Source organism: Dromaius novaehollandiae, chromosome 2 (assembly GCF_036370855.1).
Source record: "Dromaius novaehollandiae isolate bDroNov1 chromosome 2, bDroNov1.hap1, whole genome shotgun sequence".
Classification (NCBI taxonomy): Eukaryota; Metazoa; Chordata; class Aves; order Casuariiformes; family Dromaiidae; genus Dromaius; species Dromaius novaehollandiae.
The window spans coordinates 21,544,538-21,561,490 of NC_088099.1; the positions used below are offsets into that span (position 1 = coordinate 21,544,538).

The 16,953-nt window shown below is 38.1% G+C and overlaps 1 protein-coding gene across 1 annotated transcript in view; it reads left to right on the forward strand.

The window, feature by feature from the left end:
- The window catches only part of LOC112982290 (nebulette-like), a 95,538-nt gene that overhangs the window by 24,673 nt on the left and 53,912 nt on the right, over window positions 1-16,953 (forward strand). Inside the window, exons 8-13 of the mRNA XM_026098543.2 lie at window positions 6,249-6,356; window positions 7,772-7,876; window positions 10,002-10,106; window positions 11,184-11,291; window positions 12,523-12,633; window positions 15,547-15,657. Coding sequence (XP_025954328.2) covers window positions 6,249-6,356; window positions 7,772-7,876; window positions 10,002-10,106; window positions 11,184-11,291; window positions 12,523-12,633; window positions 15,547-15,657 — 648 coding nt within the window. The remainder of the gene's footprint in view (window positions 1-6,248; window positions 6,357-7,771; window positions 7,877-10,001; window positions 10,107-11,183; window positions 11,292-12,522; window positions 12,634-15,546; window positions 15,658-16,953) is intronic.

The following is a 16,953-nucleotide window of genomic DNA, read 5'->3' on the forward strand; positions in this document are numbered from 1 at the left end:
TTTTTTTTCTCGAATAGTTCTTTAATAGATCCTTGCATAACCCTTGCTAGCAATCCTGTCAAACTGCACTTAGAGCTTTTCTAAACCCACAAACAAATTCTGCCTTTCTATAGAAAGGGGATCACTCCCTTTGATTGGAAAAGACTCTCTCAGTTTTCCTTGAACTAGAAAAAAAATGAGCAGAGTAGTGTATAGATTAGAACAGTCTGTAAATCAGTGACACGCAACAACTCCTTGTGAGCTAGATACTAAAGGTCTTCATTAGAACCAAAATAAAATGAGAATAGCCTGTCATAGAGACCAATCTGCAAAACAGCGCAGTGTCTGTTTTTAAGAGATTGACCTCCTTTTGCTGTCAGCAAACATTGCACTTAAAGTATCTGCTACGTAAGTGATTTCCTCTTTCATATTGGAACATTGTTAATTTTGAAGTGTTAGTACTGTACAAAGAGAGAGAGAAAAAAAGACCCCCCCCACACTTTTAGTTGCTCTGTCAGTGAAAATTTCAGAATCAAAATTAGATTGTGTTTTCCAAATAGATTTCTTTCTCCTATTTTGTAATGGATTATGTACTTTTATCTCTACCAATGGGCAAGCCTGCTAACAGATTCTTGGCCTTCTGTCTTTATCATCATTCATGCTTGGAAGTCAACCTGTGCTCTCTTGGAAGAGGCAGTGAGTGCTATGCTGCTCAGACCTGGGTATCAGTTATAAAATGTCTTGTCATTTAGCAAACACTTCTGGTGTTTTTTAAAAGACCCCTTCTTGTTTGTATCTGAACTTAGTGCATGACATGCTATATTTCTACCTGCTGGCTGTCTACACATTCATTTCCTTGCAGCCTGTTGCAGAATGTAGTGAGCTTGCAGCTGCTTGCCGTCACAAACAGACCTGAGGCAGGTCCCTTTCCAACAGCTCTCTCCTTCTCGCTGAGCCTGGTACCACTGAGGTTTTGGTGTGGTTAACAATCACAATGATCAAAAAATACCAGCAGGATCATGGGGTCCTGCAGTCTGGTGCTGTGCCAGCTGCACCATAGGCTTCAGCAGTGCACTTTTTATCTCATTTTTATGAGATGTACTTTTCTCTTGGACAATGCATGCTGCATCTGCAAAACTGGTAGCTTTATAATAGAGTCACTTCACTGCCAGGGGCTGGGGTGGCAGCAGTTCCAGCTGAGTTTGTTCTGCAGAAGAGAACATGTGGTGTGCAATTTAAACTTCATTAGCACTTAATCGGAGTCCAAATAGTGCAGAAGCTGTGGCAGGAAGAGAAGAACAGTTGACAAAATGTAGCTTACTTATAGTTTATTTGTAAATCAGATTCCCATTAATCCTGCTTGGTTCAACCTCTGCAGCCACTGGGCCTGAATCCGAATTTTGTGATCCTTCCTCCTCTTGTCCTCCCAGCAGTCTGTCTACATTGATGTGGCTGGTGGCAGTGTCTGCGATGGGCCATGTGTACTTTTAAAAAAGGAGGCAGTGCTTTCACCTGACACGCCACTGCCATGTGTCTGCATGCAGCTGCATGGAGGTTGTAAGCACCAAGCTGTTTGCAGGTGCAGGGAGGAGTGTTCAGGCATTCCCCACCTCCTCTGAAGGAAAGCCGGTGGCCGTGAGCTGTCCGATGTTTTTATATATTATTTGAATCATTATAACACTTAGGCACACTGATCATAAATCAAAAGCATGCTGTACAAGCACAGAAAAATGCAGATGACCCTGTGTCCAAAGAGGTGGGTGGCGGGGCAGGGTGAGGAGTGCACCTGCGCTGTGGACGAGGAAGGGCCCTCAGTGTGGGTCACTAGCGTCCATCCTCTTCACGCAACGACCGTGAAGCAGGCTTGTAACAATTACAAGATTTAAAAAATAGTAAAGTTAGAGATCTCCTTGTTGTCTGCAGACTTCCTGGCTTTTAGGGTTTGCCTTTATCTATCTGTTCTTGGCAAATGGGAGCATTAGAAACTTTTTGTGCTGGAAGTTGATAATATTCCTTAATAGCATGAATCTATAAGCTGTGACATGCAGAGAAATATTAGTTATTTGACCCTCACAGTAAATTTGCAAAGTTGACAACTCTGATGGATGTAATGGGAAGAGAAAATGATAATGTTTTAATGTGGTGCATATGGGTAGGTAATTTAGGGAGTATAGAGAACAGGAGCAAGAAGAGGTCAGGCAGTGTGGGTGTAACGAAGGGAGAAAGCAATCAAAGCAAGCAGGAAGGCAAACAAAATGAAGAAAATAGTGTTAATGTTTGACTGGCACTCAAGGCTGTACCAAATCAGTGTACCAAATCTCAATCTCTCTCTCTCTTTCTCTCTCTCTCTCTCTCTCTCTCTCTTTTTTTTTAAAGAAAGCTTTTGACAACAGCAGTAGCAAAAATAATAGCTCCCAGGGCTAGTGTATTTACCCACAGCACAATGTAACCCCTTTCTGTTGATTTTAAACAAAATAAAACAGAAACTGTCTTAGCCCTTGTGAAAAAGGAAGCTTTCATGTCATTTTGCTGGATATAAATGCAATCATAATATGGGATATTTTTTGTATTTTTCTATCAAAAAAGTCTTGTGTCTTCTGTTTCATTTTATTAGCTTTCTCAAAAGCTGCTGATATTAAGTACTTTCCTCCAAGTATTTAATAATTGGTTTTATGGTAAATAATTTTGGATTTCCTGTTTTATGCTAGGTCAGTGTAATGCTTATTGTTTCATGGATAAATTGTTAGAGGTAAAATCTTTTTTAAAAATATACCTTCTGTGAGATTATCAATAACAACATAAAGAGCCTAAGATTTTCTCTTTCTTTGCTTTAAACTCTGCTAGTGCTTTTAGGAACCAATTTTTTAATTTAGCTCTTTGTTTATGTTATGTTTCCTTCAATATCTAAGCTCTTGGACAGGTTTTTCATTTTCTAATATGTTTTTTCATATGGTCATGAGGAAATGCTTTAGCTGCAAGTGTCTGCTTCATCCTGGGATGCCAGTGGTTGAATGATTCAATTTTTGCAGCTTCTTTGTAAATCTGAACAGTGGGTGATGTCATTCGCTTCTGAAACTGAACCCTCCCTGTGTGAACAGCTTTGAACTGCAGATTTGATTTAGGAATGTTGCTGCAAAGCTTCAAAAGACACTGTTCTGTCCAGCTGCAATTCCGACTTTTATAGGTTTTCTGCGAGGCCAATGAGAAGTTTGTTTATCCAGGCTTTATTTAATACCAATTTGGTTTTTCAGGGATGTTGTTGTGTTAAAAGCCTGCAAAGGCAGCTCGTTCTTCAGCAGCAGTTAGAGCGCAGCTTCCACATGTTTCTTTTAAATTAACCCCCCCCCCGCTACAAACCCTCTAAAAAAAAAATAAACAGATGTAAGACTTTAATTAAGAAAGTAAATAGGTAGCTGTCATTTTAAGCCCTCATTAGAGTCGAGCTTTTGGTTAACGATGAAAATTTGTAGATAAGCTTCCGCTAACAACTGTCATTTCTACTCCCACATTTTTGTTCGCTGTTCCCCCAGGTTACAACGTTGCTAAGATTCCTGCTTCAGGTGTTTTAAAAATCATCGATGAAGTATTTTTCTTGCTCATTTTTAATTGGAACCCTTTTCTCAGGCATATTTGTCCTTTAAACAACATTCATAACTTTTCTCTGTTTAAAAGAGAGCTAAAGACCATGAGAGTTCCTTCTCTGTGACTCATTCGTTTGCTCACGCTTCTCTCATTCCCCCAAGCCTCTGCCACCCCACACTTTCTTTCAAAAGGGAGAAGGAAATAGGAAAATACTGATAAAAGAGAAAGTGAATGTATGTGTAGCTTTCAATGAGATGAATCCCCTATGACAAGTCAGAGTTAAATTACTGCTGCAAGTGCTCTTGAGATACTGCCAGGGTCATCTGATATTATTGTGCTGCCTCCATTTTGCCCCAGAGCGACATGTGCGGTGGTGTCAGCGCGGAGAGCAGAGGTAATAAGCAGCACAGGCAGACAAGGTGGCAGGGCCTGGAGGGAGCGAGATGTCCCTCACTGAAACAGAAACCTTTGCAGTCGGACCAGTGGGTAGTCTCCTTAAATTTGGGACCCTTCTGCACTTTGGCATCAGGATACACAGTGCCTTGAAGGCTGGATTCACTGGCTCCCACTCTTCCCTGCTACAGCAGTGATGTGATCTGAAGTGACACTAACTAGGATTTATTACTGAAGTCTCTAGATTGAAATGTATTGGTAAAAAAATCTTTGGAAAAAAAATGCCATGAAATAGCTGCAGCTGGAAGATGACAAGCCAATTGTGAAGAGAGGTCCCTTTGGCATTGATGTTTTCACACTTAACAAGAATATCAAGGACCACACTGTGCATTTAGTCCACACGTGCAGTTTGAGGCCGCCTGTTGACTGGGCAGAAGACAGCCTTGAGTCATTGGCTATTTAAGCTGGTGTGCAATGTCCTTGTGATGTGTTCTGATGCCCAAGGAGTAAAAAGACAGTTTTGCTCACCATGCTAATTTGATCCCTCTTTTCAGAGGCTTTCTGAATCAGATATTCCAGCACTGATGTTTATTAGAGGGCAAGTTCTGGACACACCTTTTAAAAGAGAAAAGCCCTCTAATTTATTCCTTTGCTGCTCGTAGAGAATGTGGATTTGCCTTTTGTCAAAGGCAGTGTCTTTGTATTCAGATATATGCTTTTGCAATTGATCCAAAGCCAAGGCAAATACCAAACAATATGAACCAGATGAATCTACCAGAAGGCAATAGATACTCTTTTCTAGAGTTAGTATAAAAGATTATGAAGTTCATCATGTTCTTGTAGAAGTTTCTCTTTCAAAGTTATAATGTTTTAGAATTTCCTTCCTTTCAAAATTAATGTAAGTGCTGGAATCATAATGTTGTTCTTGAACATATATAGTTAGCTTCTCTTTGGGTAGCTTAGTTTTGGTTTCTTATTATCCTGATTAATGAAATATTGGGCATTGTGGCTAAACATAATGAGGTTTGGTAAGGTAAACATGTTGAGAATCTTTTGTAGCAAGGGGAAACTAAAAAGTAAAAAGAAATATCTTCCCACAACTAAAGCTGAGTAAAAAATAATTTTTGAAGGAGTTTGTTTGAGGTGGTCTAACCACTTTATCAGGCATTCATGTGGGAATAGAAAAAAAAAGGAATAAGGAAAAAAAGCTGCATATTTATTTAGTGCAGAGCGTGGCAAATTATAATGGATGTTGCATAGGCTCAGATTTCAGGTGTCTGACTAACTTTCATGAAAGCAGCATAATTCAGACTGAACTTTATTCTCCTCCATTATACCCAGCTGTTGGAAAGCAGCAAGGCATGTGAGCAAAGTCTCCAGATGTTTGATGATCATGCACAGTAAAGGGAGGTGAAGGAGGGGGATTTACTCTTTTCTCAGTTTCATCTTTTTGGATTCTGAATTCAGTTCTTGAGCATGTTTTATGGAATTTTTGTGGTTTATCTGCTTCTAATGCTGTTACATGAATATTTAAATATTGCTTAGCTACCCTTGCACATCTTACCTTCCCCGCTACTATTTTTAAACAAAAGGAAAAGACAGTGAGAGTGATAGCAGACAGACATTTAATTATGCTTTCTAATGCTGTAATGAGGTGGGCATTGTCCCCAAGAAGGAACTGTACTACAGAGATATTTCTAGGGATTCTCCTGGGAAATTTGTGGCATCATTAGAAATAGAGCCGCCACTCTGGTGACAGCCTTGCACCCCACAGGTAAAACAGTGACCTAGCAGTGGGAAAACAGTGGACTGGGAAGTTCAGTTCTGACTCCAGAAGTGATTGAATAATTTACAAGAAATTATATATTTTACAAGTTTTACCATTTTTTCTTTTTTTTTTTTGTTAAAAACACATTTTGACATTAATTATGAATTGAATGATTCTCAGTGCTGAGATTATTGTTGCTAGGCAAACAATTGAGTTCCATGTTATTACTCAGGTGAATCATACGGTTTTGTTTCTGTTTTCTTGTATAAATCCTTCAGCACCAGTAATTGCACATGATAATCTTAAAAATATTCTTTTATTTCAGTAAAATTCAATTACCTGAAAATTACTTTGAAACCAGCACAAGACAGTCACAGGTGTGGCTAAACTGAGCTTCTTTAAACATCAGTGTTTAAGGATTTATGGATAAACCAATTACCTTGAATAAGCTCCCTGGTAGTCTGAATTCTCTGTGCCTCCTTCTAGTACTACATGTTAATATCAAATATGTTTGTTCTGGTGGAAGGTGAAATACAAAGAGCAATTCAATAAGGAAATGAAGAACCATCAGTACAATCCTCTTGACAGTGCTTCCTTCAAGCAAGCACAGATTGCATCCACCTTGGCAAGTGATGTAAGTGAATTTGCTTTGTGTTTTGCATGTACTTACATCCAGAAAAACATAACATTTGTTCTCAAGCAGAAATACTTTCTACACCTTATGAATTAGTGAGAGCAGCAGTCTCTTCAATATACTGTGTGTGTATAGCAGGTACAGTACGTTATCCACCTCTTTCACTGCTTCTGATAAAGGTCTTCTCCCAGGGCCTGCAGCATTTTTCATAACCTTTTTAGATGAGATTTGTCTCACTTAATTTTGTGTCAAAAGGTATAGCAGCTTACTCTGAGTTAGTCACCTTGTATTCATTCTTTTTGTATTTGGGGAAAGAGATAAACAGGTCTAGAGGGCAATTCTTATGACCTATCCTTCAGGCTTGTCTTCAGGTGAGCAAAGTGCCTGTTTCTCTCGTTTGGTTGTAGAAGGAGGTTAGGTGGGGTAGCTTAGATTTGTATGTCTGTCGTCTAGACTTCATTCTGCCTGTTGATCTTCAGTGCAATATTACAAAGTACTGCACTTACCCGGTTCGGTGTGAGTTCCCACTACTGGAGTCAGACTGGAGAAAACTTCTATACTGCGTGATATAACTGTTAGGATGATATATTTATTGGTGTGTCTACTTTAAAAGTGTGAGCTCTTCTTTGAGACGGTGATCCCACGTAGCCTAGAGATAATCCTTCCTTCTCTAGGACTCCGTTTCCGATGTGTGGGGCACCACCCAGAAGGAACAGGAAGGGTCAGCTTTGGGAAGGGCCTAACAGAACATGAATTGGTTCCCAAATCTGAGCATATTGGTTAAAAAAAAAAAACACAAAAAAACCCCCAAAACTTCTTTGGTCTGAAAAAAATTGTGAAAATAGGTATCGTTTTATTAAAAATATGTAAATTGAGTACGTTGATTTGAAATCTGCCTAAATCAGTGAAGAGCATGATACAAGTCTGAAGGTGACTAAGCGTATTGGTGTGTAAGATTTATCATCCAGGATAGGAAAGCATTTCACATGTGGCAGGGGAGCTGGACAGTGTTCTTCTGGTAAAGATGGGCCTCCAGCTATCAAAAGTATGGGAAATCCTACTGTAGGCTAATAGGAAAAAAAATGTTTGGAAACAAAAAAGAATAGAAATAATATTACATGCGTAGTGCCTTTCTAAACTGGAAAGTCATACAAAGTATGATTTTGTTGTTGTTGTTCTAAGTATCCTTTTTGAGGAAGGGTTTGAGTAGTTACCAAATAATTACTTAAGAGAAAAAAATCCAGTACTGATTTTTTTTTCCCCCAAATAATGGTAAACGAGCACCATCTAGTGGCTGATACAGATTATTCAGACAGGCACTTCATGTTTTATGTTTCTGGAAGCACGCACGGTAATAAGAAACTGTGAGTTATTTTGTTAATCTTTATTTTATGTAACCTGAGTTATCATTCCAGGTGAATTACAAGAAAGATTTGGAAAGCCTACATGATCCAGCCTCTGATCTACCAAACCTGCTTTACTTAAACCATGCGTTAAATATCAGCAAAATGCACAGTGATGTAAGTTGCCCTTATAATGATTATCTTTGGCTAGTCTGAAAAATATCCATAGTAAGAAATGCAGTATAGTTACTGTAGAAGACATGAATTTTTGGTGCTTGCTTCCTGGTCCCAGCAAAGAAAGGGCTTTTAGAGAGAGAGAGAGAATTCTTTTATTGGAACGACTAATATAATGGGGAAGAATCACACAGACTTCTGGTACATGAGTATTCTTCTGTGCCTGAAAACTTGCCTGTTTTTTCTTTAGTTAATCTAAGATACTTCTTTCCCTGCAAATCTTGTCTTGCCTAAGGTCTGCAGGTCTCAAAGCATTTTATGGAAGTGACCATTATGCCTGTTTTATATTTGGAGCTCTTGCGTAATCAGCCTTTTAAGTGTTTTTCTCAGACCTTCTCTGTCTAGGTCTTTTTTTCCCCCCTAAACGTCTCACACTTCCTACACTGAATTGGATGATAGGCACAAACCCCTTCCTGTCACATAACAGGAGATGTGCCTCGAGGGGCCCAGGGGTAAGAGGTAGTAGGATTGAAATGGGGAGAAAGATGTGGGAACCCTCTGTTTTCTGTGCAATACTGAGGCTTCTCTCCTGCTCAAGGAGCACCTATGCTACATGTGCAGTGTTAGTAGGCTGGTCATCTGTGTTTAGCAGCTGCATTTGGCTTTTTGACTCCAGCAACCAAAGAAAGGCTGCAGCGCTGCCGTGGGAACACGTGAGTGGGTCGTGGTGGGAAGGGAGACTGGTTGCTGTTGGCAGGAGGCAAGAGCTTCACATGCAGAGGGCACAAGCCTGTAGGTCTGTAGCTTATTCTGAGTCAGTGTCACTTATGGAAGCCTGTGTCTGAAATAAGCAAAATAACTGAGCCTTCCAGTCTGTATTTGATTTTTGTGTTACTCTGTGGTGAATTGAAGCCTGTTGTTTATCTGTCTCACTCCCATGTGTGAAGCTAACACTGACTATCCCTTTTTGTACAGATGACAACTGAGTTTATAGCTTTCACTTCCTACATTCTTCATTTGTATTTTGTCTGGCCTAATTCTAGTTTCCTTCAATAACATAAGATTGCCGTTCTTTTTGCTGGTTAAATGAATGTCCTCAAAGTGGACTTCATCAATTTGTCATCTTATCTCTGATGGGACAGAAACACAGATACTCCTTAAGACTGTCCACTTCTGGCAGTAAAGGGTTGTCTTTGCTTGGCACAATTTCTTTATTTCTGTTGCCCAAGAAGGGTTGATTCACACTGTGTCCTCTTCTGAGGACTCCCTAAGTATTCAGTCTCTGAATTTTGTGTTGTCCAGATACTGGTGGATATTTTTTCTGGCTGTGACCAGGAAGAAGAATGCTTTGCAGATCCCTGAGGTCTCTGATGGCTGTTTGTCTACTATAGAAATCCCATTTTTCAAATCTTTCTCAGATTTGACCTCCCACCCTCAAGTCATCTCTTTGATTTGCATCTTTTAAATCTGTTGCTGTTGTAGACACTCTTGAGATCTAATGGATTTCAGGCTAAAAAATAGAAATTAGATGTATTTGATTTTATGAAACAGTGTGAATAAAGAAGACTTTAGACACCAGATCTGATGCTGCAGTTTGGTGTAGTAAAAAGCTGTGCAATTTCCCTCATTTGCTCTTACAGATTTTTTTTAATTTTAATTCCATGAATTGAGTAGTGGAGTAAAAATGTGAAGTCAGTATCTGCAGATGGAGGTAATTTTTGTTTATTTCCACTACAGAAGCTGTTTTGTTGTGTGACGTTTATAATTGCTTCCACTAGGAGGCAAACAGAGACCATCACATGTGTCCCTATGTACTTCAAATATAAATAATAATTTTTTTTTTTTGCAGAATAAACATCTGAATTTTGCATAAGGAGGACAAGTGTTTTCTCTTGGAGTTTATGATGTTATTTTTATCATGTCCTTTTTTTCATTTTATCCCATTATACTTCTTTGCAGAAAATGGAGATATTTTAAATTCAAATTTATCATTAGAACTCCTGAAGTGTGGAACTAAGACATACTTTATTTTATGGTGTTTCTCCCATAGTCATTTTAAATGGTATTTAAATTGCGGATCTTCTGGATTTTGCTTGTGAAAACATTCTTGGATATTTTTTTGTTTCAGTATGAATATAAGAAATCATTTAAGCAAAGCAAGGGCTTCTATCATTTCACCCTGGATACAGCTGAACAAATTCATCACAAAGAAAATGCGGTGCTTCAAAGTCAGGTATACACAATCATAAATAAATCTTGCAAAGAGAAAAATGCAGCATTCTTGCAGTGATTAAATCAGGCACAAAATTGCATGATAAATTACCGTGATGTACAATGCATATTCAATCAGAAGCACCCCACGAGGAGAGAGAATGTTTTTGCAGGATCAGAATCTAGTGCAGAAGCCTGACAATAAAAGAGATTCTTAACATGTTTCTCAAATTGAGACATCAGTGTTTTTGAAGAGACAAATAGATTAAAATTATATCACTCACTCTGAATGTCATGTTTTGATTTTTAGCTATTTGTTTTCTTTTATGGTTTGTGTAGAATATTCCACCATATTGCTCTCTGATTGATGAGGATAAATAATATGTTTGCCCATGGTCACGTAGTATCTTAATCAAAAAGGAATGAATGAATGAGTTTAAAGGCTTCTCCAGGCTTCCAAATGAAGTGTGTTTGCGTAAAGATGTATGTTAGTGTCTTAAATCTCTGTCCTTCAGGGTGATTTTGCTGCAAGTTATAGGGTTGTATTTGTGGGTAGCTGTGAGCCAAAAGTAGGTCCAGATCCAACTGAGTCAGTAGTTTTCCTTTTCTTTCTCCTCCCACAGGTACAAACCAGAGTGTGTTTCTGAATGGTGCTATGGAGCCTGAAAAACAGACCTATGGGGCCTGGCTGTAAAACAGATTGTTGTTATTGTTGTCGGTACATTGTCGGTACAGTTAATGTGTTGCTTAACGGAAGCATGCCTGGGTGGTTTTACTGAAAAGCTGGTAACCACTCAGGCATATGTGATTCAGCAAAAATCATGCAATTAGTTTAAGGGTCATAACTGATGTTCCTCGTTACTGCTGTCTTCAAAGTTCATCACTTTAGGTCTGCCACACTGAAGCAAAGGAATAAATGCCTCTGGAAGAATTTCCCTGGTGCAGCTGCCCCGTTCCTCCCACAGGTTAAATTTGGGAGGAATCTTTTAAGTCAAAACTCTAAGGAGTTTGGCTAAGACAGAATTTTTCTAAAGCCACAACAAGCAATCAGATCTCACATACTCTCAGCTGTTAACAGTATTTATTTTCATTTTCCTAGGTCAAGTACAAAGAGAATTATGAAAAATCTAAAGGCAGATCAATGCTGGAGTTTGTGGATACACCAATGTATCAAGTTTCAAAGGAGGTTCAAAAGATGCAAAGTGAGGTTAGTAAAATGTGTGCTTGAACTAGCAAAATTTAGATGACTAGAGAGATTAAGAGTCTTAAGAAAATGATCGAGGCAGATTTTAAGGGTTTTATGAATTGAGGATAGGAAAGAATTAGCACTGAGTAGTTCTCCTTTTTATTCTATAGCTCAGTTCTTCCATCAAATCAATTTTTTTCTCTAATGGCTATTGCTGCTAATGCTTGTCAGAGATTGATGGTATATAGCATCACTTAAATGAGAATTGGGAAGAAGCTCAAAAGGTCATCTCGATCAGAGATTACTAACTTTTTTCCAGGGACTCTTTCCCCCTCCTCCCTTGAAGAGGCAGAGATGATATTGGACTGAAAAGCTAGGGGAGATCATGGGTAAGGTAACACAGGCTTGCTCTCCGCAGGTTAATGGTATGATGTGGGGGAAATCACATTAGTGGTCACCAGGTTGCTCTTTCTGTTTCTCTGAGCTGCTCTTCCTTGTCTGCTTACTGCTGGGGAGAGCACGGTGGGAAGCTTTGCAGGAGGGGAGCAGTAAGTAAGGGAGAAGGACCAGATCCTTCTGCCTTTACTTCCTTCTTCAGTGAAGGAGGGTTCTTGGGTGGAAGGGAGTGGAACCATGGAGCCCAGTCCAGCCCTGTGCCTTAACTGAAATACGCTCTTGCCTTGTCAGCTGGGTGAACTCAGCAGTGGAGAAGGACTGCTCCCTGGCCCCAGAACAGCATCAGCTATCCCAAACCGATCCTGGCCATGTTTTTCTAACCTAAAAACTTCCGAGGTGGAGGTTTCATGAGCTCCCAGGCAGCCTAGCCCAGTGCTTCACTAGCTGTTCTATGAGAGAGTTTCTCCCTACACCTCTCTTGTTGCAGTTTTAGTCCATTACTGTTCCTATCCATCATGGAAAACAGATGATTACATCCTCTTGGTAGCAAACTTTTATATGTTTAAAAACCATTACCATGTGTGCCATTTGTCTCCTCTTTTCTGTACTAAGCAAATCTGCTTCTTAAACATTCTCTTTAGAAACAACATATAAACACTATATATACATATATACAAATATATCTGAACTGTGTCTCATAAAGAATCTAGGTAATGAGTAGCTAGTGAGCAGCAGTAACTAATGTGATAACTAAAGTATGGTGTGGCTCATTTCTGTGTCTGTTTGCAGTGTTTTTTCTGAAATATGTTTGAAAATGCACGTGCATATGTCACTGGTTGTCATTTTGCTTCAATAGAAAATGTATCGCAAAGATTTTGAAGAAAGCCTCAAGGGAAGGCCCTCAATGGATTTAGACAAGACCCCGGAGTTCTTGCATATAAAAGAAATCACTAACCTTCTGAAAGAGGTAGAGGATTTTTATTTATTTTTGCTTTTGTTAAAATGTAAATGAGCAATAAGCAGCATCACTACTGAGTGCTGAACAATTTACAGTTAACATTGTAGCTAAATAAAAAGTGACTTTAGGAATAAAAATCACAGTGTGTCATTTTATATTCTGAATAGTCCTGTAGCAAGAATCAATATTTTCTGAAGATTCCTTTATAAACATAAGGAAATGATAAAGTTCAGCACACCTGAACCAGAAAAACAGAGTTAACTGAACAAATCAGATGATTCTGCAACGAAAACAGATTGGGGCCTGACAATCTTTGTGAGGGCCTCAATTTTGGAATTTGTTCCTCCCCTGGGCTTGAATAGCCCAAATTTGGTGACCTTCCAGGCATGCTGCAAAAGACATCTGTTTGATAGGGTTTTGGAGAGGGCCAGGAGTTTACTTTCCAGATAAATGAGGGAGTAGAAAGGAGGATTCTTGTTTGTATCCAGATGGCAGTTTTTCCTTTTGAGTAATTATTTCATGTTTTCGATGATCTGTTTTAGTTATATGGATGCTGCGAGCTTTGTGTAGGTCACTTTTTATTAACTATTTTAATTGAAATAATTATCTATCACACATGTTATGAATGGAAATAAGGAAAACCAAAATTCCATTATATAGCTCTGACCAGTAAATTACATGGTTTGCTTTAAGCATATTTTGTTAGAAGTTGCTGATTTTCTGTGTGCCAACTGTTTCTTTATTTTCATCCAGTGTTCTTAGGTTGAATGTATTATAAATTAAATCATTACTGAAAATGACAGGAAGCTTCTTCTCATGCATTGAAATAATGGTTCATGATATATGTGAATGCTAGACTGTTTTGTCCATGACTCAGAATCTTTCTGTCTTTATTCTTTTACTTTTTATATTATTATTTGCAGCTGTTTTCATGTTGGGTTTGGAGTATTGGTTGCTTCTATACATAAAGCTTATTATTTGGCCAAATTTAGGAGCAAATATATCAGAAAATTCATAGTTGAAAATTAAAATGTCAGAGCTGCCAGATATCCTCCCTTTGAATTTGGGAGCCAACAGTACCTTGCTTATATTTATGGTATTAAGAATTGGTGTTTTTACTGCAGCCCAAATAGATGGAATTGAGGATGATAGAATTAAAACCCCCTGACCTACTTTGGAAGTTCCTTTCCTTGTTCTTTAAGTAACTTACCAAGTTTATACTAGATTTCATAAGGAAAAAAAAGACTTTCTTTTCGAATATTTCTTTATTATTCATTTTCTAATAAATAAATTATTCTGAGAATCTTGGCTGTCAGATAGACACAAGTCTCAAGCTAGGTCTAGTCTGTGCAGTACCATTCTGTGTATACGAAACTCTCCCATATGTGTCATTTATGCCTATTGGCTGGGGAAACATGCAAATGCTTGCATTTCATTGAGTTAATCTTGCTGCATGCTGAATGCCCATGGAAGTGGTTAGTGTTTAGTTGCAGGTGTGCTGCAGTGTCCCTACTTAGGGAGTAGCCCATATCTGGAATTCAAAGGGGAAGAATATGAGAAAATGGAAATGATAATGAGTTTTAGATGATTTTATATCCATATTCAAGGAACAGATTCCAAAACGGAAGATTACGTAGGTCAAATTAATTAATATTTTTCAAGATGCAGGAAAAGAATTTATTTCTTCACGGTCAAGGATGTAGCTCAGTATTTTTTGTATGAAGGTTTGTCATAAGCTTTAAATAGATACCTCATTAGACAAGAAGGAAAACCTGGAGTTATTAAAAAATGAATGATTTTTTCAATTTTTTTAAAGTGTCAGCTGTGTGCCGGCTTCTTCTGTTGCTTCCCACTGTAGAGAATTCTACTAATATTTCACATATTGTAACAGTAAGAACCATTTTCTCTGTAATCACAATTACGACTCCTGCAGAAGAGAGAACTGGCTTTAATTTTTCTCTAAATTAATAGAAAAAGTTTCCTGCTTATTGTATAAAATGCTTATGATGGTAAGGACAGAAGCTTCTTCAAATATACCTGATTTTCTTTTGTTTAAGTAGAAAACTTATAGGGAGGCAAAGGTTTTTTTCTATTTCTTTTGAAATTTAATACATGATTAATAGCTTTATTTCATGTCTATATAATTGTTTTTATATATATGATTTTTTTTTCAAATTTCTGTACATCTCCGAGTTTCTTTGCTTAAAAAAACCCCAAAAAACTGGAGATAGGAAGAGTACTTAAAAATCCTTACAAACTTTAAAGATCTTTCACTTGAGTTGGGTTACATCACCTCTCTAGGAATGAAGAAGAGGAAGAAGAACCAAACATCTGTAGGCAGATTCTGCTGTGCTTATAATTTTATACTGCACACTTGTGTATTCTGCAGGCTGCATTTGCTAAACGATGGATCTTATCTCAGTGCAGTGTCTGAGGAGAACATAAGGGAGATAGTTAGAATATTGCTTCTAAATCATAATTTATCAACCAGTCATTTTAACAGGTCCTAACACAGAGTTTGGAGCATACGTCCTGACTGTGCAGCCATTAGTGAAACAGAAGTAAAAACTGCAGCACAGCAGACATTGGTCTTGTAGAAGCAAATGCTACTGCAATTAAAATTTCTGCAGGTACGCAGCTGAGGCCCCTAAACAATGTGGTAGCACTATACAGAAATGGAATATTTTTCAAGAGTGCAACAGGAAATACATGGCTACATTAAAACATTTTCATTTTTGGAACATTATACCTTTTGATTTGATAATTTCCAATTCTATTTTAACTCTGAAACCTGTATTTCAGCTAATTCATATTTCATAAAAATTTCAAAGAGACCCTTCAAACATTTAGTAAATGGCTTTTCTTTTCAAGATCTTGCACGAAATATTAAGTGGAGAAATCTTTCTTTTTCTAACTCCTTAGAAAGAGTATAGAAAAGATTTGGAAGAAGGGATAAAAGGAAAAGGAATGACAGTGTTCGAAGACACACCAGATTTGATTAGAGTGAAAAACGCAGCTCAGATACTAAATGAGGTATGTTACGCTAGTCAAAGTTATTGATGTCACAGAAAGTTCACTCTTTATCATATACTCTATTGAAAATATTCAATTTTTTTTACATAATCTACAATGTTATATGTATGTGCTGAAACTAATACTAGTTCTATTTTGCATTAAGAATATAGAAAAAAATCTTTCAGAGAAGTAAAAGGTCAACCGAAATTGTTAGTGGGGTTAGTAGATAAAGCATTTAAAATTAGGTTTGTTTTGCAGCTTATTCATTTGTTCAGCTAGTATAATTAATACTGTAATGGAAGAAGAGTCGGCTCTTACCAGACTTTTAAAGAAAAGTCAATTAAATCTTTTCCAGCTTTTTGGAATTATATGCCTATTTTTTGAAAATAAATATTGGCGATGACTGTCAGGCATCTTACAAAGAACTTTTATCCAAACAATCTATTTTGCTTGTGAAATCTTTCTTCCAAAAGTAGAGTTGACATGAAGAAATAGATTTTCTTGAGCTTGTGGTTAAACCTTTGCAAATGGATAGGTGGATGCTCCTTGCAGAGTATGTATATTTTTAGGGCTGAACTTCGGTATTAACAGTCTAAGGTGTTATGGAAGCACTTTAGTGTGGGACCTACTCTTATTGAAGAGCTGGGAGTGGAAATGGAAGACTCCTTGATCTATCAGTGCATCTCCTGAAGACCACTTAGAGGAACTCATGGCATGATATGTCCTTGGCAAGACTGCACATTCAGCTGAGCCATGCGTAGGCTGCTTGTGAAGCAGCACCGAAGCTGGAGGGTGTGCGAAGGGAGAGGGGAGGGGAAGCGCGCGCTGTACTTGCACGCATTTTGGAAGCCATTCCTTCAGAGCAATACGTATTTATATAGCCGCCATAACCAGAGGGGCTGCCATGCATAGGGCTAACCTTACCCACCATAAAAAAATGCAGAAATACATAACTATGACTCCCAGGGCTATCTTTTCCTTGGTTTTCTACACGGTAGGAAGCTAGCAGGAAGCATCTGCCATTCCACCTTCAGCACAACGGATGTGTGAGATGAGACCTCTTCTCACGGGTTAATTTATATTTTCTGAAAAAAACGTGGTTTGGGAAGTAAGGAATAGTTTTGTCGTGCTTACATGCTCATCACAGTGAGACAGAGATGGAAGACTTTCAGTGTTTTTGCTGTGGTTCTTGTCGCTTTATGCTACAAGCGGTTAGACTGTTATAAACGAAAGATATTTTCCTTCTTTTTTATTCATGTACAACTTAAAAGGTAGTTAACAAATAGGAAAAGTAAGAAGAAAATATTTTAATTA